Source organism: Protopterus annectens, chromosome 5.part1 (genome assembly GCF_019279795.1).
Source record: "Protopterus annectens isolate FY-2018-M chromosome 5.part1, PAN1.0, whole genome shotgun sequence".
Classification (NCBI taxonomy): Eukaryota; Metazoa; Chordata; order Ceratodontiformes; family Protopteridae; genus Protopterus; species Protopterus annectens.
In genome coordinates, this window is record NC_056736.1 from 107,065,208 (window position 1) to 107,087,113 (window position 21,906).

General features: G+C 42.7%; 1 protein-coding gene across 4 annotated transcripts in view; it reads left to right on the forward strand.

Annotated features, from left to right (window-relative positions):
* RBM26 (RNA binding motif protein 26) overlaps positions 1-21,906 on the forward strand; it is a 1,920,204-nt gene that overhangs the window by 1,719,451 nt on the left and 178,847 nt on the right. For all 4 annotated transcript variants that reach the window (XM_044072914.1, XM_044072916.1, XM_044072915.1 and 1 more), the window contains one exon: positions 12,551-12,637. In XM_044072914.1, coding sequence (XP_043928849.1) covers positions 12,551-12,637 — 87 coding nt within the window. The remainder of the gene's footprint in view (positions 1-12,550; positions 12,638-21,906) is intronic.

The following is a 21,906-nucleotide window of genomic DNA, read 5'->3' on the forward strand; positions in this document are numbered from 1 at the left end:
ACAAATGTAAGTTATTTTCCAATACTGGCTTGAGACCCGACCCGACCCGACCAAGCAAGCAGCTATTCTTGAGATGTCAGCACTAGATATTATTCAAGTTCTACAGAGTTCCCTAGGCATGCTCAACTATTTAGGCAAGTTTATACCAGACTTCAGTGATTTAACAGCACCTTTAAGAGAGCTGATGAGCAAAAATGTTATGGTCATGGTTAGAACAGCACCAGAAGAGATTTAAAACCTTAAGTAGAAAATTGCCACCCCACCTACATTAAGGTAAACCAGTCAGTCTTTCCTGTGATGCTTCAAATTTTGGTCTCGGCACAGTTATTCTTCAAAGAAGGCAGACCAGTAGCCTATGCATCTAGAACACTTACCCAAACTGAAATGCAGTATGCTCAAATTGAGAAAAAACTTTTGGCAATAGTATTTGCATGTTCAAAGTTTCATGATTATATCTGTGGTCGAGCTATTCAGATAGAAACTGACCACCAACCTCTAGTTACTATTCTAAAGAAGCCTATGCATTCAGCTCCAGCAAGTTTACAAAGAATGATGCTCAGATTGCAAAAGTACAACTTCAAAATGGCCTATACGAAAGGCAAACTACTTTATCTGGCTGATACCCTATCTATATCACCCAAAAATACGATGGAACAGCTTGACACAGAGAATTTTGACTTGATGTGATGGCATTGAATAATTTCTCTACTACTAGACTTGATGAGCTGAGAGATCATACAAAGACTGATCCAATTTTGCAGAAGCTCAACCACTACATTAATGTTGGATGGTCATCCAAGCAGTGTAGTGTGCCACCTGAAATGTAAACCTATTTTCCTTAGAGAGATGAAATGTTGATGGAAGATGGCATTATTTTCAAAGATTCTAAAATTGTTGTTCCTGCTTCCTTACAATAAGAATATAGCCAGATTTTGCATCATGGTTACCCAGATTCTGCATCTAGTAAGAGAAGAGTGAGAGAACTATTTTGGCCTCCATTAGTGAAAGACATTGATAAAGTACTTTCTTTTTGTTCAGCATGCAATAGTACTAAACCGCATTTGGAAAGAGAACCACTTCAGCTAAGTCAAGTTCCTGATCTACCTTTTTAAGCAGTAGCCACTGATATCTTCGAGTGGGACAATCAGCACTGCTTAGTATTGTTAGTCTCTAATTCAAATTGGTTTGAGATTGACTTATTACCTAATTTAACATCCACTACCATTATTTCTAAGTTGAAACTTCATTTCTCAGTCCATGGTAGTCCACACAAATTTCTGACAATGGTACTCAATTTATTAGTCAGTTATTTCTGAAGTTTACAAAAGATTGGGACTTTGTACATGTTACTAGTAGTCCTGAATATCCACAGTCAAATGGACTAGCTGAACATGCAGTGCAGAGTGCAAAGCAATTACTTGAAAGGTCAAAGCATGACAATACCAATGTCTTTTTGAATTTACTCAATCTCAGAAACATACCCCATGATGATATACTTGGCTCACCTGCTCAAAGACTTCTATCCAGGCAAACCAGAATGATGCTACCTATTCGTTCCAGTTTATTGAGGCCTAGAGCGAAGAACAACAGAACTATCAAAGCTCAGTTATTCAAGAAATGTTCTATCCAGAAGTCGAGTAATGATAAATCAGGTAGATTTTTTCGTCCGTTGAGGGAAGGAGAGACAGTGAGGATACAAACTGCAAAAAGTTTCAACTGGATTGGTCAAGTTACAGGTATGCGTACCGAGCCGAGATTCTACCTTATAGAATCTGAGGGTGTGGAGTACAGACGAAATCGCAGACTTCATCTTCCTGTACCAGAATCATCATTACAGCATTGATGTCCTTCATGGATGCATCTGCAGTCATAACAAGTGGGTTGTCCTGTCGTCAGGCAGCCCTTCAGTCGGCCGGATTCCAAAGTCCGGGTCCGGCTTTGGCTGATGTCGCACTCCACCCGACGTCATCTCTGTTGGTCTTCGGGTATAAAGGCATCAGCCGACGCCATTTTCCTCAGTCTTTCTTGCCGCGTGGCGCCCGAAGCAGAAGCTGTTCGCAAGTGCGGTCGGTCGGATCCAGAGATTACTTCTACCGAATACTACTTGAAGACTTCTAAAGCTAAGTACCCGTTGGGGACTCTTTCTTGCCTCAGCCGATGTCAGAAAAAGTTAACAATTGTTTAAACTGTGGGAAACAAATACCTCATAAAGATTTCCACTCTTACTGTCTGCCTTGTTTAGGCCCAGCCCGACGTAGCAGCCTGTTCGGCCTGTGCTTCTTTCAACCGGCGAGCGCTTAGGCGTCGGAGTTTGCAGAACAGTTTTTCGGTTCTGATTTTGCGTACATTATGCCGTCGGATCCTCCGACTACCCAATCTAGCAAAAAACGCAAAGATAAAGACCGACACTCGCGGTCCGCGGTTTCGGCCGAAACCATGGTCAAGCAAACCGCGAGTGTCTCGGTTTCGGCCGAAACCGAGAAAACTGAACAAAGTACAGCTGAACCTATTCCTACAACTGAGGCCCCAGCTACTCTCTCAGCTAGAGCTTTAAACTGTCAGTTTCACATGATACAATACCAAGAGTTTATGCTTGATCAGTTAACTAAAAAACTAACCACTGATGAATCTCTTGATAAGAAATATGTATTAGAGATGGTAAATAACATACAGCAGGTTAGCAACCATTCCTTAAAATGTGGCTATGATGCACTGGAGGCTTCATTTAGATCAGCCATGACAGGCACAGTGATAAGAAGGCATGCATGGCTAAAGGAACAAGCTTTACCGGATCATGTTAAAGCTAAGTTGCTAGATGCTCCTATGGACAAGACAAGTTTGTTTGGTACACCTGCCCAGCAGGTTATGAAGAAAATGGAAGAAAAGGCAAAATCTGTTCAAACTGTTAAAGATTTCTTGCAGGTTCAACCCCCAAGGTTTAGCAGGAACTGGCCTGCCAAAAATTGGTCCTTTCCTGACTCCACAAAATTTCAAAGGGGCAGGAATAGACGTTCCAGAGGCAGAAACCAATCCAGAGGAGGTGCCTACAGAGGAAGACAGTGGCAAGGTAACAACAGAGGCACAGACACAACCACTGCCACTACAGCAGCACTACCACAGTGACTTACCCCTAAATCCGCCTACCAGGGAACAAATAGCAGCTCCTCTAGGCGGAAAGTTAACCTTATTTTCAAAGAACTGGCACTACATAACAAAAGACAAGTGGATTTTACAAACCATAGATCAAGGTTACCGGTTTCACTTCCACACTTTACCAGTCAAAAGAGGAATGCCAAATCTACCTCCAAATCAAAAAACAGAGGCTCTACGCCAGATAAAGGAGTTAGCAAACATGAGAGCTGTGGAAAGAGTGCCAACAGCAGAGCAAGGAAAGGGCTTCTATTCCAGACTATTCCTAGTTCCCAGAAAGGAAAAAAGTTGGAGACCAATTCTCGACCTGTCCACCTTAAATACATACATCATTGTCCCAAAATTCAAAATGCTGACCCTACAGCAACTTCTTCCCATGCTGGGCAAGGAGTCTTGGCTGGTAACTCTAGATCTCAAGGAGGCATACCTGCACGTCCCCATTCGACCAATCTGCAGAAGATACCTCAGATTTCTTGCAGGATCAGAGCACTATCAATTCTCAGCATTGCCCTTTGGCTTATCTACTGCGCCCAGAGTATTCACAAAATGCCTGGCATCAGTAATCGCCCATTGCAGACTTCAGGGAATTCAAATTTACCCATACCTGGACGACTGCCTGCTACAAGGGGACAACAAAAGCAAGCTGACAACAGATTTACAAAGGTTCATTTACTTGCTACAAGCACTGGGATACACAGTCAATTTACAAAAGTCAAGGCTGATACCATCCCAAACAAGGACATTCTTGGGCGCGGAATTGGACACAGTAAAACAAATGGCATTCCTGACTACAGAAAAACAAAAAGAACTTCCTCTTTACTTCTTGGCACTAACAAAACTGAACAAGTTAACAGCAAGAAAAGTACTGCAGGCCTTGGGCTTCATGGCATCATGCATAATCTTGGTTCCATTTGCCAGACTACATATGAGAAAACTACAGTGGTACCTAAAGAATTTATGGTCCCAACACAGACACAGTCTAGAAACAGAAATCCCACTAATTCCATGCTTAAAACAGGAGTTCCTATGGTGGGCTCAGGCATGCCAGTCAAATCCAGGCCTACCCTTTCACAGATGTCAAGCAAGCCAGACCATCACAACAGACGCTTCAGACCTAGGATGGGGGGCCCGCATGCTGGACAAATGCATGCAAGGATTGTGGACACAGGATCAACTTCAACTGCACATCAACCTAAAAGAAATGCTGGCAGTAAAACTGGCAATCCAAAAGTTCAAACCATTTCTCAAAGAGGGCCAGTTGATGATAAGGACAGACAACACCACAGTCATGTGGTACATCAACAAGCAGGGAGGCACTCATTCATACCCCCTATGCAGAATGACCTTGGAGCTGTGGACCCTGGCACTCAGCTACAACATCCAGTTACAGGCAATATTTGTACCAGGGAAAGACAATACTCTAGCAGACATATTAAGCAGAACCACTTCGGATGCCCACGAATTGAAGCTTCACCCGGACATCTTCAAGACCATCTCAAAGAAATGGGGAATGCCACAGATAGACCTATTCGCATCACCTCTCAATCACCAGCTCAAAAATTCTGCACAAGGACATTCCACCCATTAGCATGGAAAGTGGATTCGCTCTCCTTCAACTGGAAAGGCCTAACAGCATATGCATTCCCACCTCTCCCTTTGATACACAAGGTACTACTGAAAATCAAGGAAGAACGTCCAAGGATAATCCTGATAGCTCCAAACTGGCCAAGACAACACTGGTACCCACTACTGAGGAGCATGTCTCGGAACAATATGTGGACAATTCCCTGATGCCTTTGATGTTAACGCAGAACAACTACAGCATCATACATCCAAACCTAAAACCTTGCAACTGACTGCATGGAACATCACATAACAGCAGCTAATCCAGAACTTTCCCAAAGAGTTAAAGACATTATTCTTGAAGCACGCAGACCTTCAACAAGAAGGAACTATGCTGGAAAATGGAAAAGGTTTGTCATCTGGAGTGCGGAAAGAGGAAAAGATGTGTCAAACATAGATATGCCTAACATTCTGGAGTATCTGGCCGAACTTCTTCATCCAGGCCTGTCATACTCCTCCATCAAGATACATGCATCAGCTATTTCAGCAGAATACAGCTTTGATCCACCTGTTTTTCGCACCCTTTGCTCAGGCAGTTCCTCAGAGGAATCAAGAATGTAAAACCTCCAAGGAAACCACCATTACCAGCTTGGGATTTAAACTTTGTGCTAGAAAAGTTGACACTATCACCCTTTGAACCAGCAGCAACAGCAGACCTACAACACCTGTCATGGAAAACTGCTTTCCTACTGGCAATTACTTCAGCAAGGAGGGTTTCAGAACTACAGGCCTTAATGGCAGTGCAACCCTTCCTAATCTTCCACCAAAATAGAGTGTCCATGAGGACTAATCCTACATTTATGCCCAAGGTGGTATCCAGAGTGTCTTTAAACCAGGCAATCCACCTACCTACCTTCTTTCCCAACCCACAAAACAGAGGGAAAGAATACTGCATACCTTGGATGTACATAGACAGCTACGCTACTACTTGGACAGAACAAAAATAGCAGAAAGACTGACCAACTTTTGTAGCCTATGCAACAGGAAGGGAAGGAAAAGCTATTTCAAACAGACAATCTCCAAATGGATAGGAAATTGCATACGATTCTGTTACTCCTTCCATGGAAAACCAATTCCACAGAACATAAGACCTCATTCTACAAGGGCAACAGCCACTACCACAGCCTTCTTACGAGGAGTGGCAACCAAAGACATTATTGAGGCGGCTACTTGGACCTCCGTGCATACATTTGCCAAGCATTATAATTTGCCTCTATATTCCAGATCCCGAGCAGGGTTCGCCACTGCTGTACTGCAGGGGATCCTAAACACACCATAATCTACTTTTATCCTCCTCCCCTAGTTGGCTATGGTATTCTACCCACTTGTTATGACTGCAGATGCATCCATGAAGGACATAGTACAGTTTTGTACCTACCATAAATGTAGATGTCCGAACTGGATAGCATCTGCAGTCAGGATTACCCTCCCTCCTTCCCTCTGTGGTACTCCTAGGGTGTTTACCCTTCTAATAGCTAGCTGTTGGGGGGGAGTCTTTTATGGTGTATTTGTTTGTGTATATGTACATACATGCTTATTGTTGTGTTTACCTCTATCTATTTGGAAACATTGGCATCTATCCAAATTTTAGCCTGCAAGAGGGCTACTGGCATCTGGGGCAAGAAACACTGAGGAAAATGGCGTCGGCTGATGCCTTTATACCCGAAGACCAACAGAGATGACGTCGGGTGGAGTGCGACATCAGCCGAAGCCGGACCCGGACTTTGGAATCCGGCCGACTGAAGGGCTGCCTGACGACAGGACAACCCACTTGTTATGACTGCAGATGCTATCCAGTTCGGACATCTACATTTATGGTAGGTACAAAACTGTACTTTCCTGTGATACAGACTCTAGATCTCAGAGCCATCCAGATGTTCCCATCCCAGAGTGTTTCAACCTCTACTTCCATTCCTAAGGACTTTCCAAATACTCTCAAGGGTGAACATTCTGTGGAGACTGCTCCAGCTGCCAAACCCAATTCCCATTTTTTTGTCACACAATTTGGTTGAATTCCCAACCTAGCGTGAAATACACTGCAACATGGGCATAGCTGTAGATATGTACCTAGTCATGTATACTTGCATGGCAAAGAACTACTTGTCTTATCTGCATGCCAACTAGATTCAGAACATTGCATGATCTGTTTCTCAGAGGGAGGATGTAGATCAGAGTGTATGTGCTGTATCTTTAAGAAGCATAACAAGGACTGAACATGCGCATATAAATACTGGGCACGTCCCATTCCTAGTGCCATTTTGAGATTCCAGCCAGTGTGAGCATGTATGATTGCAGTAGTTAGTTTGTATGCAAATTACTTAAGTTAAAATCAGTAAACTTCTATGGTAATGTGTTTGTATATAATAAAGCTGCTTGAACAGGACCCACGAAGGCTCTTCTGTTGTAAGGAAAAAGTAGGAGCGCAACACTCCTCCTTAAAAGTGAACCTGCAAGCGCTCCTAAAAACTGTAGACCGATAACTTATCTTCTGAAGATTAATAGGCTATATACAGTAATTGATGCCGACAGTGTTGTGCTTCTAAAAACTGTAGACCGATAACTTATCTTCTGAAGATTTATAAGCTGTAAGCAGGAATTGATGCAGACAGAGTTAATAGTCATTTAGAAGAAAACTCAATTATGGCAATAGAACAAAAGGGTTATAAAGGAAAGTAGTGTGTAACAAGTGATCATTTGTTGTTAAATAAAGCCATAGAAGAGAATTGTAAAAAGTGGAAGAATCTCAGTACGTCATGGATAGACTACAAAAAATATATATATTTTTACTTTTGTTAGAATCAGTGAAACAGTATGCTTTGTGGTAAGGCTTCTTTATAACCAAAGCTTGTGTATTTTGCTTATTTACAGAAACTTTGCAGGACAGTCTTTGGTACTGGTACCAAAAGATTTTAAAGTAGGCTGGATAAATTTTTAAAGTTGTAGCTATGGGAATGTACAGCTAGTGGGTGGGATTATATGAATGGGACAGGAACTGAAGTTTAGTTTAAGGGGAGGTCCTTCAGGGCAACTAAAGAGCTACTGGCTATAATAATTCAGTTAGCATGGGGTGGGTGAGGTAGAAAAAACAGAACCTTGTACAACAATCTGTTTGCTCCAGTGCTTCAAGAAAGTTTGGAACTTTTCTCAACTTAAATAAGACTATCACCTCTACCAGTAATTTCACAAGGATGTGATCTTTTTACCTGATAGAGCACACTGTGTCTGCCAAAACGTTATACAAATTTCAAAAAAATTAAATTAAAATCACTCTGCAGTAAAGCAAGAGCAAACATTAAAAAAAAGTCTTCATAATGGTAAGTCTGATGTACTTGCATTGCACTCTTCTGGCACAAGAATTACTTTCTGCCAACCTAGGGCTTATAATTTGAAGGAAAAATCTTTGAATTAAAGTAATGCAATAAAACAAAAAGTGAGACATCCAATAAACTGACACAGCCTGTCTCACAGGAAAGAACACACCCGTTATATCCTGGATTACTCTTTTTTTACTTCCTTAAAGAGCCATGAGTGTTGGAAAATGGACCTTTTTCCCTTTGTTCTCTTTTAAGACTGCCAAGCAGATCTTGTCAAGATGGCTTTCCAAATGCATTGTTTTTTGATGCCAGAAAGAGAATTGGCAGTTGGATAATGTAGTGGATGTACATTCCACCCAGAGGCAATTAGCATGAGTACTTGTTTCATCTTTCTGCAGTGGATAAGTTGTACTTTGTCCACCATGTCGTCAGTGCATATTTAAAATTAGCCCTTTAGCTTTCATCTCCTTTTAAGGAGTACAGTCATTTTGTGGAGGTGTGTTGCAGGTTGTTTACCCTGAAAACTGCCTTCTGTGCTTCATTGGTGTAATGGGACACTGCTTGTGAATCTACATTGATGATTCTTCCACTGTAGAAGAATCCATCAGAATAAGGTGCAATAGTTATTTGATTATTGGCCATATCAGTTGATGATCAAGAAGGTTGTCTGCATTGGTAACATGATTCTCACTCTGTGTTCCCGTTTCATGGTTATAGTAGCTTGTGTCATGGTAGTAAGATGTCTGATAAATGTAATACTTGAAAAGAGTGCTTAAGTTCAGGAGGCTGGAACAGCTGGTCATCATGCTTACTCCAGGGAAGCATTTGCTTGCAGTAGCTAAGTAGAAGCTTTTCAGTTAGAGTTCTAACAGCATTGTGTTTTGTCATGAGGTGGAAAAACCATCCTTTGGAAAAGGCTACTTTCTGAACATTTACTGCGGGAAGGTGTATGGCTGGCTTCCACTGCTTGCTTCAAAATTTCTCCATTGCCAGTTTTAGTGCTAATGAGCATGAGGTCATTGTTTTGCACTTGAACCATGTTTCCAAGAATGAGGCTTCCTTGACATCTTGGTGTTAATGGATTTGGCCGTCTGTTCCATAGCTTTTTGGACATTCTCTGGCTCCTACTTTCTTGGTGGCTTGAACTTCTTCCCAGCAATATCCCATTAAAAATGTCCTTGAAGTCAGATGTAGCAGAAGCATGCACAGTATACCACTTGATCTATGGTTATCTTTTGTGGGCGTGCTTACTATCCTCCTATTCCACTGTATTTGGACAGTCCACTGTCTAATAAATGTTGATGGAGATTATTGTAAGTTTGTAGGTGTTTGATTTTATTTTTTTGTATTACCTTTTTTTGTATTTTTTTCACAGGTTATGCTCACCCATTTAATGGTGGCTTTCTTAAATATTATAGGGATTGAATGTATTGTCTTGGTCAAGCATGACATCATGGTGTGCCAGCAGAAAGTGTGCACACGTGCATGCACACGAGCACACCCACACTTTTGAACATGTGGAAGATAGAATGGCAGGAAAGAAGTTCAGCAATTAACTTTAGGAGAAAGTCCGTGGAAAATCAGCTGATAGTGAGTACGAATCTGATACTTTCTCACCATTTTTTAACTACTCAAGTGTGCACATCCCCAGAACCCACCATTTCTTTTTGCCACTGACACATTTTGAATTTTGATCATAACTGCAGTCCAAAATAGCCTGTATTTACTTGCACAATAGCTGCCTGTGTGGCTGTCAGATATCTCCACCAGCAGTGCCTATAGTATATGAAGGAAGAGTGTAATGTTGACAGCAGCCACAAATATCAAAAATTTAAACCTGCTATTTTATAAAAAAAGAAGGGAGAAGTTAACTTATTTAAAATTTACTAAAATGACAGTGGTAGATAGCTGTTAACATGGTGAGTAGCAGAAAGGGTCCTGTTGTCAGCCCAGCTTTAAATTAGAGCATTACCACAGGGGAAAGATATGCCATGAGGTAAGTCTGTGTTTATCACCACCCCTGACCATGCCAGTGGTGCTGTTGCCCTGGATTATTGAAGGACCATGCCTGAACCATTTCTTTCCTTGATAAGTGGCATGGCCTTGTCTTCCTCTCTCGGGGTCGGTGTGTACTGAGGTTTTTATACCATTCTCTTTCCAGATGAGCTGGTGGTTAAGAACATGCATTTTTCTTCTTGAATTAGTCCCCACTCTTACTTGAATAAGTAGGCCTATGGTTGGCATGGGTCCATTAAGTCATCCTGCACCAAAGTTTGAATCGTGGTCTAGTCAGTAGACAGATGCCATTTGGTCAGTGTTTGAGTCGTGGGTGTAGGGTGATGACATTGTGGAATTTGGTCAAAAGCAGTATGACAACCAGTTTGCTTCTCGCCACCCACTGATACCTTTGGCTGGCACACAGTCGAGTGTGGGTTCCTGATTGGCTGGTGCCAGTCCATCATGCTGTCACTCATTTCTCATGAATGCATATGGTATGAACTATGTCTCCTTTTGGCTATTATAAGGGTGTAGATGGTTTCAACACACTTTCTCAGAGAAGCACAATGCCAGTGAGTTCACACCCTGTCCCCAGGCCTGATGACCCACATGCTTTTTTATATATCCTCACATTTATCAGGAACAGCTTGAGTAATCTACCCCCACACACTTTCTCTCCAGAATATCTGATAAGATTTCTGGAGAAGAAGTCTGAAAGGCTTTCATAGTTAGACTCAACTGGCAATTAGAAGAGCACAGATTCTACCCCTTCAGTGCCTAAAAAAAAGGAAAGTGCCCTGTACCTGCAACCACCTGAATGGACATATCTGCTCATTAAGCATCTTTGTACTGACTCTCTTATGATCTCTAGTTTCTAGATCTTTAGGAGTCTCAAAGGTGACTGCCAGTAAGTTTTCCGTCTAGTAAGCTTATGCTTCCAAGTGTAAAGTCTTGATTGGGCAGAGCAGTATCAAATACTTTTTCTGTTGTTCTTTGTGTAGATGGTCATCTAAAACACTTGCATAATCCAGCACAGAGTTTATTCCACAGTCAAGGTGTGTCTGTTTGTTTATAGATTCATAGTGACTTGTAAGTCATTTGAGTATTATATTAAGTTATTAAGTTCATAGTTCTTGTGGATGGCAAGACTGTGTCCCAGCACTTCTTAAAACAGGTTCTGAAAGGAGCACTGCATCTTCACCCTACTTAGAGGGTCCCCCCTCTTGGGTGATAGGGTGATAGGCTTGTCTGTACCCCATATGAGTCTGCTGTCTGTATTGTTATAGCTCATCTCATGAAAGACCATTTTTCTAGTGGTAATCGCTTCTAGGCAGTGTACCTTGGAGCTTAAGCTCCTTATGTGCAAGGGGGGGGGGGTATGTGATCTTTCAGAAGTTTGTTAGATTGGGTGAAGGGCTTAAGGAAAACAAAAAAGTTGTTAATCACCTTTGCTTTAGGGGAAAAGCGTTTGTGGTTTGGCTAAAAGGCAGACACTGCTAGATGGCTTGATAAGGGCATAATCCTTTGCCATCAAGCAGCTAACCTTACACTGGCGAACACTGTTGTCTTTACTCAGTGTACCAAGAGGAGTAGCTGATTTCACAGCTTAATTTCAGAATATCTCCATTTCAGATATTCATGCTGCACCTGCTTGGTTTTCTGCGTACTCCATCAAAAGCATTGTTGGCTTGACCGTTATTCATGGAGTCCAGCTGCATTTTGGAAGTCGGCCCTCCAGGTCAGTTCTCTATACCATGTGCTTGTACGTCAGTCCTGCTCCTCCTACCCTGATGGTTACTGCTTGGGATTCATCCCAACCAAGTACCCATAAAGGGGTCCTCACTATTAGATATTCTGTTACCGTGTCAGTTGATCTGCAAGTACCCTTCTTGATAGCTTAAGTGTACATTCTGTCCATTCCTTTGCAGATGAGTGGTTTATCGTCAGTTGAAGTTGTTGGTGCTGTATGTCAGACATATATCACTTATTTAAAAGATATCACTTGTTTTTAAAATGTAATATCGGGTTTGCTTTATTTCTTGATTTGAATCCAATTGCTTGCTTTTGGAAAAGGGATGTATTAGAGGGGTTTGGAGATGTGTGTATGGCCATTGCATTATTGTACTGTATAGCAACTGCACATTACTAAGTGCAGACTTTTTCAGAAAAAATGCAGAATTTTAATTGGTAGAGAGAAAATACCCAGCCAGTGACCCATTATAAAGATATCTTAAATTAAATGTTATGGTAAGTACTTTTTTATTGCTGTATTTACAGTAGCTTGCTATTTATTACCTCAAAAAATTAATGATGTGCAACTATTTTTTAATTATGTATATGGGATATTTTACTATTTTGCAATGAGGTTTTGGGAATCAGGTTAATGTGTAATATGTTGCAGTGTAATAGGTATTGTTTTGGAGAATGCAGTTCCTGTGATGATTTTTATTTCCTTTTTGCTAAAGCAATTTGGTGGTATTGAAGATTGCCAGATCGATGACACCTCTCTGCATGCAATTATCACATATAGGACAAGAGCAGAAGCTGAAGTCGTAAGTTGTGATTTGCATGAATTACTAATGGTCTATACATTACATTGTAATTGTAATATTGATTTTTAAGAGCATGATTCTGCAAAGGGTTAAAGTGAACTAGTGCAGTGCACCATGCAGTACTGATACTTAAGATTCAATTGGTAAAATTTATAGAATCAGTACTGCAAAAAGAGAATCGCTTAAAAGAGAAACTTGCACATATTTTTGTATGCAGTTTTCCTTGTGTTAGAAATAAAAGCATTTTTGCCACCGAATTAATCCTGTTTCCAAAATGCTTACCCGGTCTGAGCTCTTTCTTTTGGGTGTGCTCTTTCTCTGATTGATGCACTGTGGATGGCATTGGCAGGTTAATGTGGCTAAAACAGAGTAAACTCTCCTGTTTCTCGAGTATATGGATGTATTCCTTTGCTTATGGTAAATGTTTTTGCTGCTTTTCGTCATGGAAAATTGTTTTTCCGCAGTGTTATATCCAGTGTTTTGTAAGTGTTGATGTGGTTAGAAAATAGCACTGCAGGATGCAAATGTGTATCTAAGGTGGGGAGAAGAGGGCAGATGCCTGGAGTAGAAGTTGTTTGGGGGGGGTGGGGTGCATTTGGGAATTGGTTACTGGATTTATTTCCTGGCCAGTGCAGTAATGTACTTTCAGTGCTTTGTGTGTTAAACTGTAACAAGCTGCCTACTACAGTTCTTTAAGAGACGCAAGTTATTTTTGTTTTTAATGCAGATCTTATCTGTGCTGTCTCAGCCATGACCATCTCTCTGAGGCTTGGCTTTCCTGCAGGAAGTGAAATGTAGACAAATGTACTTTATACAAATGTGCAAAATTGGCAAGAAGAGAGTAAATGGACAAATCCTTGTATGTTCAATGTAAGAGCCATCTTTTTTTTTTTTTGTATGGCAAGAGACAGTTGATCATATGCCCATTGTTTCCTTCCAGGCAAATTCCAGAGAATAAGCACCCATTTTTAAACAAGAGACATCTTTATTGACTTATCACTTATGACATAGGCAAACATACATTTATATAAATGAAAACAAACCATATTGGCATACTTACAGTTGCAAACATTAAGCATCACGTATAATCTTCTATCATTGTCAGTTGAACATTACATAGTTTATTCAATTCCTACCTTCCCTTAATCCTCATTCCTCTTCAAAAATATTATTCTGCTTGAATTGTTCTCACAATTCCCATTTTTTCTGTGTAATTTGCTTCCTACCCTTTTCAAAAGATTCCACATCTGTTTTTTATCTCTATTCCTATATTCACTACTTCTAATACTGTTGGTTTAGACTTTAATTTCCATTTTCTAGTAATTGCTTTTTGGCAGCCACCAAAATTAAACTCAAGGCCTTACTTAACTCAAGGTCTTACTGTATCTAGGCATGTTTTCTTTGATATTTATTTTTTATTTTTTCTGCCTCCCAGTGCATGTGGGCTATCCATTCCTGTTTATTCCCTAATATTGATGCAAAGGTTGAACATGAAGCAGCTGTCATCCAGACAGCCATACAGTGTGGAACACAGACTACATGATGTTTGCTTCATAATACTTGTTGCAAACCCAGATGATGTTCATCGTGTTACACTGCTGCAGTCATCACACTTGGGTTATCCTGCCGTCAGGCGGTCCCACAGTCGGCCAGAGTTCCAAAGTGTTGGTCCGGCGTCAGTTGCTGTCTCCTCCTCCCTGACGTCTGTGCGACAGGGGTATAAAAGATGCAGCCGACGCCATTTTCTTCAGTCTTTCTTGCCGCGCGGTGCCCGAAGCAGAAGCAGTTCGCAAGTGCTGGTCTGCCTACTCCTGAGATTTTCTTTCCGAATCCAGAACCGAAGTCTTCTAAAAAAGCTAAGTACCCTGTTGAAGAAACTTTTTCTTGCCTCAGACCGATGTCAGTAAAAGTTAATAACTGTATTTCTTGTGGGAAGCAAATACCTCATAAGGATTTCCACTCCTATTGTATTCCATGCCTAGGCCCTGACCACAACGTCACTGGTTGTCTGTTTTGTGCTAGGTTTAACAAGCGCACTATTAAACGTCTGTTTGATTTTGCCTGACATTATTTTGGTAGAAAATTCAATTACACCATGCTGTCGGAAATTCCGACGACCACAATACATAAAAAGCGCAAGGACAGGCATCCGAGGCCCAAACCTGACGACGAGGCCTCTTCTAGGTCAGTCGCCGGTTCTCCGGTTTTCAGTGAGGCACCTACGCAGCCTCTGACGACCGCTTCCACAGAACCACAGACTGCATCCAACTCCCACGTGGAGCTGGCTGGGCCTTCAGAAGCGCTAGGCCTTCAGCTCACCGATCCTAAACCTACTGAGGGAATCAAAGTAGCTGAGCAATCCACAGTTACAGAGGGTGTTTTCAGACCTACCCAGTTAACCATTAAATCCTCTGTTAAGTCTAAGCCCCCCTTAAAAGCAAAGAAACAGACACAACTCTCTCCAGGACAGGCTTCCATGCCTAAGAAACAAATGCTAAAAATGGCCGATGACCTAATCACTCTGATCAGGGGGTCCCATCCCCCTCCTGATAAAAGGCCCAGACAGGATGCAGACTATGAATCTTCTGACCAGGTGTCCATTTCCTCTGACTCTTCCTCGGACCTAGGATATTCTTTACCCCCTTACGAGGATTCTGATGCTGAGGAATCAATTCCGTCAGTCTTTCCGCCTGAGGATTATTCCTTTGGGGAGACCTTAAATACTATGAGGGAGCATTTCCATTGGGAAGGTCAGGAGTATTCAGAATCCAAGAAAAGGCTCAGAGACTTCCTTTTATTGCCTCAACACAGACCCCTTGCTATCCCGCAAGTTCTTGACATTGTGGATGATGTCTACACTGAATCCAGTTTGAACCCTGACTCCTTACCCCCAGCCCCAGTTAAACCAGATAGATATTACAGAGTCCCTGACTCTCACAAGTTTCTGTACAAAAGCCCTGTTGCTGACCCTGAAACTATTTCTCAGGGACCCAAAGGGATTAAGGCTTCATCAGCAAAAAAAAACAGTTCCCTCTGACAGAGATTCCAGAGCTTTAGACAGATGGGGAAAGAAGGTATATACGTCTGCAACTTTAGCAATGAGAACCTTGAATTGCCAGTTTCACATGCTAAAATATTAGCAATTTTTGATGTCTCAGTTGAAACAAAAGATGCTTCCAGATTCAGATCCTCCTAACTTAAAAGAAATGCAGGATTTATTGCATGCTGCTGAACAAGTGGGAAAGCATACTTTGCAATGTGAGTTTGACTCCTTAGAGGCCTCCTGTAGAGCAGCAGTTACAGGCTCTGTCATTATAAGGCATGCTTGGTTAAAAGAACATACATTACCAGATCATGTTAAGGTAAAATTATTGGATGCACCTTTGCAGCGGGATGTGCTGTTTGGAGTTAAGGCAGAGGAGGTATTAAAGAAGATGGAGGATAAGGCAAAATCTATGCAAACGGTGAAAGATTTCTTACAGGTTCAGCCTCCTCGTTTTAGCAGAAATTGGCCAACAAAGAATTGGTCCTTTCTAGTCACAGGCAGACCTCAAAGGGGCAGATACAGACGTCCAAGAGGTAGAGGTCAGACACAAGGCCCTTACAGGCCTCGACAGTGGGGCACACCAGGCCAGAAAGAAGGAGAAGACAGGCCTCAATCTTATAAAATACAAACTATATGACTTTCCACTACAGCTGCCAAACAGCTCTCTCTTGGCAGCCCCCTTAGGAGGAAAACTGGCACTTTTCTATCACAACTGGCATTGCATCACCAAAGACAAATGGGTTCTTAACATTGTATCTCAAGGTTACAGGTTCCATTTTCACACCCTGCCAAGGCTAAAAGGAATGCCAACTCTGCCACCAAATCAATGGGCCGAGGCTCAAAGACAAATTACAGCACTCATGGACATGAGAGCTATTCAAAAGGTACCACCACAGGAACAAGGACAAGGATTTTACTCAAGACTCTTTCTGGTTCCCAGAAAGGACAAAGCCTGGAGACCCATTCTGGACCTTTCTACATTAAACACTTACTTGGATGTACCGAAATTCAAGATGTTGACACTACAGCAGCTTCTTCCCATGCTGGGCAAGAAAGCTTGGCTCGTGACATTGGACCTCAGAGGCATACTTGCATGTCCCTATCAGACAAAACTGCAGAAGATACCTCAGGTTTCTAGCTGGTTCAATGCATTATCAATTCTCTGCACTGCCCTTTGGCTTATCTACTGTGCCCAGGGTCTTCACAAAGTGCCTGGCACCAGTAATTGCATTTTGCAGGCAAAAAGGAATTCAAATCTATCCATACCTGGACGACTGCCTGATCAAGCAGAGAGCAAGAATATTCTACTAAAGCATCTGGCGTACGTAAAAAAGTTATTAAGTTGCCTGGGGTACACAGTAAACGAAAAGAAATCAAAACTCGTGCCCTCACAACAGATAATATTCCTGGGTGCCAGCTTGAACACAACGGCCCAGATGGCTTATCTCACGCCAGACAAGCAAGGACAACTGACTCAATATTTTCAATTAATGGCAACAAAGACCCAACTCCCTAAAATTCTGCAGGCCTTGGGCTACATGGCATCTTGCATACTACTAATTCCATATGCCAGACTGCATATGAGGAAACTACAATGGTACCTAAAGAGCGTATGGTCTCAACACTGTCAAAGTTTGGAAACAGTTATACCACTAATTCCTTGCCTACAACAGGAGTTTCGATGGTGGGCACAAGCTTGTCACCTCAACAAGGGACTGCCTTTCACTCAACCCACAGCCAGGCAAACACTGACAACAGATGCATCGGATTAAGCCTGGGGAGCACACATGACAGGAAAATGTATCCTGGGCGAGTGGCCCACAGAGCAAAGACATCTCCACATCAATCAAAAAGTGATGCTAGCTGTACAAAATGCTATTATAGCTTTCAAGGACCTACTGCATCCAGGGCAATTACTACTAAAGACAGACAACACCAGAGTTATGTGGTACATAAACAAGCAAGGGGGCACACACTCCTACCCCCTCTGCAGACAAGCCATGACCTTGTGGAACACCGCTCTAAACTACCAAGTTCATCTGCAAGCACAATTCCTGCCAGGAGAGAAAAACGCACTGGCAGACGACCTAAGCAGAAACATTATGGACCCACACGAATGGGAACTGAGCCCACAAATATTCAGAATGATAACACAAAAATGGTGGAACCCGGACATAGATCTGTTTGCTTCCCCAAAGAACTGCCAATTACAGAAATTCTGCACAAGGAGCTACCATCCACAAACATGGAAAGTGGATGCCCTCTCATTCAGCTGGAAAAAACTACAAGTATACGCCTTCCCTCCTTTACCTCTCCTTCCAAAGGTACTTATAAAAGCCAGGCAGGAAGAGCCAAAAATGATCCTGATTGCACCAGACTGGCCACGCCAGCACTGGTACCCAATCTTAAAGAACTTAACACAAGAACCACCCTGGATTTTGCCTCAAATCCCACAGCTGCTGACACAGCACAACAATCAGATACTTCACAGCCAGCTAAAGACCTTAAATCTAGCTGCATGGAAAATTCCTTAGCCAAGCAAGCAATGCCTCTCTCCAAAGCTGTTATGGATGTCATTCTGGAGGCCAGAAGGCCTAGCACCAGGAAAGCATACTCTGATAAATGGACGAGATTCTGTGCCTGGAACCAAGCACACAACCTTGACCCTCTTGTCCCAAACATTCCTCAGATACTGCAATACTTAACTGAGATGCTGGACAAGGGCCTCTCTTTTTCATCCATCAAGATCCATGCCTCAGCTATCTCTGCTCATTACAACACGGATCCACCAATTTTTTCTAATCCTTTGCTCAAACAATACCTCAGAGGGGCTAAAAACATAAGACCGCCCCGTAGAGTACCCACACCAACTTGGGACCTCAACTTTGTTTTGGAAAAATTAACTTTACCTCCTTTTGAGCCAGCTAACATAGCAGAATTAAAATACATCTCTTGGAAAACTGCTCTGCTACTGGCAATAACATCAGCACAAAGAGTTTCAGAATTACAGGCACTAATGGCAGTGGAACCTTTCCTCATCTTCCACCAGGACAGGGTGTCTTCTGAGCGAACCCTACGTTTATGCCAAAGGTGGTATCAAGTGTGGCTCTAAACCAAACTATTCACTTGCCAACTTTCTATCCAAAACCACAGAACAAAGGGGAGAGACTACTACATTCTTTGGACATTCACAGACAGTTACGCTTCTACTTGGACAAAACCAAAGCTTTCAGAAAAACTGAACATTTATTGGTAGCATATGCTGCAGGAGCACAGGGAAAAGCCATTTCAAAGCAGACTATTTCAAAATGGATAGGACACTGTATACGTTTCTGCTATACCCACCATGGGAAACCTGTACCTAGCAGCATCAGATCTCACTCCACCAGGGCAACAGCCACTTCAACTGCCTACCTCAGAGGAGTACCTACCAAGGATATTTTGGAAGCAGCCACAAGGAGTTCTGTGCATACTTTCACCAAACATTACCATTTGCCTTTATACTCCAAATCCAGAGCTGGCTTCACCACTGCTGTACTGCAGGGCCTTATAGCCACCCCTAATGCTTTATAGATCCAGCCTCCCTACCCCAGCTTTGGGACTCCACCCAAGTGTGATGACTGCAGCAGTGTAACACGATGAACATAGTACAGTTTTGTACCTACCATAAATGTAGATGTTCAAGTGTAAACTCTGCTGCAGTCCAGGTTACCCTCCCTCCTTCCCCTCTTACTTTCTGGTACTTACCTAGGGCATCTACCCTTTATTACCTATGGAGAGTATTTGCTGGTAACTAAAAATGGTTGTTTGCTTTCATTTATGTATTTTTTACTAGCAATTTGAATTGCCTACCTTTTTGGGGGCACCTGACATCTGGGGCAAGAAAAACTGAAGAAAATGGCGTGGGCTGCATCTTTTATACCCCTGTCACACTGACGTCAGGGAGGAGGCGACAGCAACCAATGCCGGACCAAGACTTTGGAACTCTGGCCGACTGCGCGACCGCCTGACGGCAGGATAACCCAAGTGTGATGACTGCAGCAAAGTTTACACTCGAACATCTACATTTATGGTAGGTACAAAACTGTACTTTCTTCGTGTTTCACTGTTGCAGTCATTACATTTGGGTAATCTGCTGGCAGGTTGCCCTCAGTCGGCCTGAATAACAAAGTCTTAGGTCCTGCGTCGGTTGCTGTCTCCTTTTCCATGACGTCAGGGATATAAAACATGCAGCCAACACCATTTTATTCAGTCTTTCTTGCCGCGCGGTGCCTGAAGCAGAAGCAGTTCGCAAGTGCCGGTCGGCCGACTCCTGAAATTTTCGTATTCGAGTTTCAGAACTGAAGTCTTCAAACTAAAGCTAAGTACCCCGTTGGGGGGAACTTTTTCTTGCTCCTTACTGATGTCAGTAAAAGTTAACAATTGCATTACTTGTGGGAAGCAAATACCTCATAAGGATTTTCATTTGTACTGTATTCCTTGCCTAGGCCCTGATCACAACGTGCCTTGCTGTCGGTTTTGTGCTAGATTTAACCAACGCACTATTAAACGTTGGTATATTTTTGCTTCTAAATATTTTGGTTCAAGATTTAATTATCCTGAAATGTCATCCATTAGCAATCTGACTACTGGAGTTCACAAAAAATGCAAAGATAAAGACAGAGACAGACCGTCGAGGCCCAAAACCAGTGGCAAAGCTTCTCCTAAGCCAGTCGCCGGTTCGCCTGTACTCAGTGAGGCGCTTTCGCAGCCCCTGATGCCCGCTACTTTTGAGTTGCAGGCCTCTACCCTGACCCATTCGGAGTCCGGTATGCCGTGAGGTTCTCAGAGTATTGAACCCGCGGATGTCTCTCCCTTGGATGGGTCCGGCGCTGCTGAGCAGGCACCGGCTTCTGAGGGTGTTTTCAGGCCTCAACATTTTTATATTAAACCGATGCCAGCAACAAAAACAAGGTCATAAACAGCTTCTGTGTCTAAAAAACCAACACATGAGCCACGTGCTCAGGCCACTATGCCTAAAAAACAGATGATCAAAATGGCTGAGGATTTAATTGCCTTGATCAGGGGATGTTCTTCGTGTTTCACTGTTGCAGTCTTTACATTTGGGTAATCCTGCTGGCAGGTTGCCCTCAGTCTGCCTGAATTCCAAAGTCTTGAGTCCTGCGTCGGTTGCTGTCACCCCTTCCCTGACGTCAGGTCGTCAGGGGTATAAAAGATGCAGCCAACGCCATTTTCTTCAGTCTTTCTTGCTGCGTGGTGCCCGAAGCAGAAGCAGTTCGAAAGTGCCTGTCGGCTGACTCCTGAGATTTTCGTGTTCGAGTTTCAGATCCAAAGTCTTTATTAAAAGCTAAGTACCCTGTTGGGGAAACTTTTTTCTTGCTCCAGACCGATGTCAGAAAAAAGTTAATAATTGTATTTCTTGTGGGAAGGAAATACCTCATAAGGACTTATTCTTGCTCTATTCCTTGCCTAGGCCCTGACCACGACGTTTCAAGTTGTCGGTTTTGTGCTAGATTTAACCAATGCACTATTAAGCGTCGGTACGATTTTGCACTAAGCTATTTTGGCCACAGATTTAATTATACTATGTCGTCTGATAGCCATCCGACTACCGGAGTTCACAAAAAGCGCAAAGAAAAAGACAGGCAACCGAGGTCCAAAACCGATGAAGCTTCTCCTAAGCCAGTCGCCGGTTCTCAGTGAGGTGCTTTCACAGCCCCTGATGCCCGCTACTTTAGAGTCTCAAGCCGCTGCCAACTCCCACGTGGAGTCTGTCAGGCCGCTGGAAACTCAAGGTATTGGAGCCTCAGAGACTATTCCCTCAGATGGGTCCAGAGATGCTGAGCAGGCATCGGCTTCTGACGGTGTATTCAGACCTAAACAATTATACATTAAACCGACTTCAGCTTCAAAGGTAAAGACTAAAACACCGTTAAAAGCAAAGAAACAAGTTCACCAGCCACAAGGACAGGCCTCCATGCCCAAAGAACAGATGCTCAAAATGACCGAAGACTTAATTACCTTGATCAGGGGTTCACATCCCCCTCCTGATAAGAGGTCAAAGCAAGAGACCAGACTATGAATCTTCAGATCGGGTTTCCATTTTCTCTGATTTCTCTTTTGATCAGGAATAGTCACTTCCCCCCCTATGAGGATTCTGATGCTGAAGAATCTATTCCTTCTGCTTCTCCTCCTGCGGACTATTCCTTTGGGGAAACCTTGT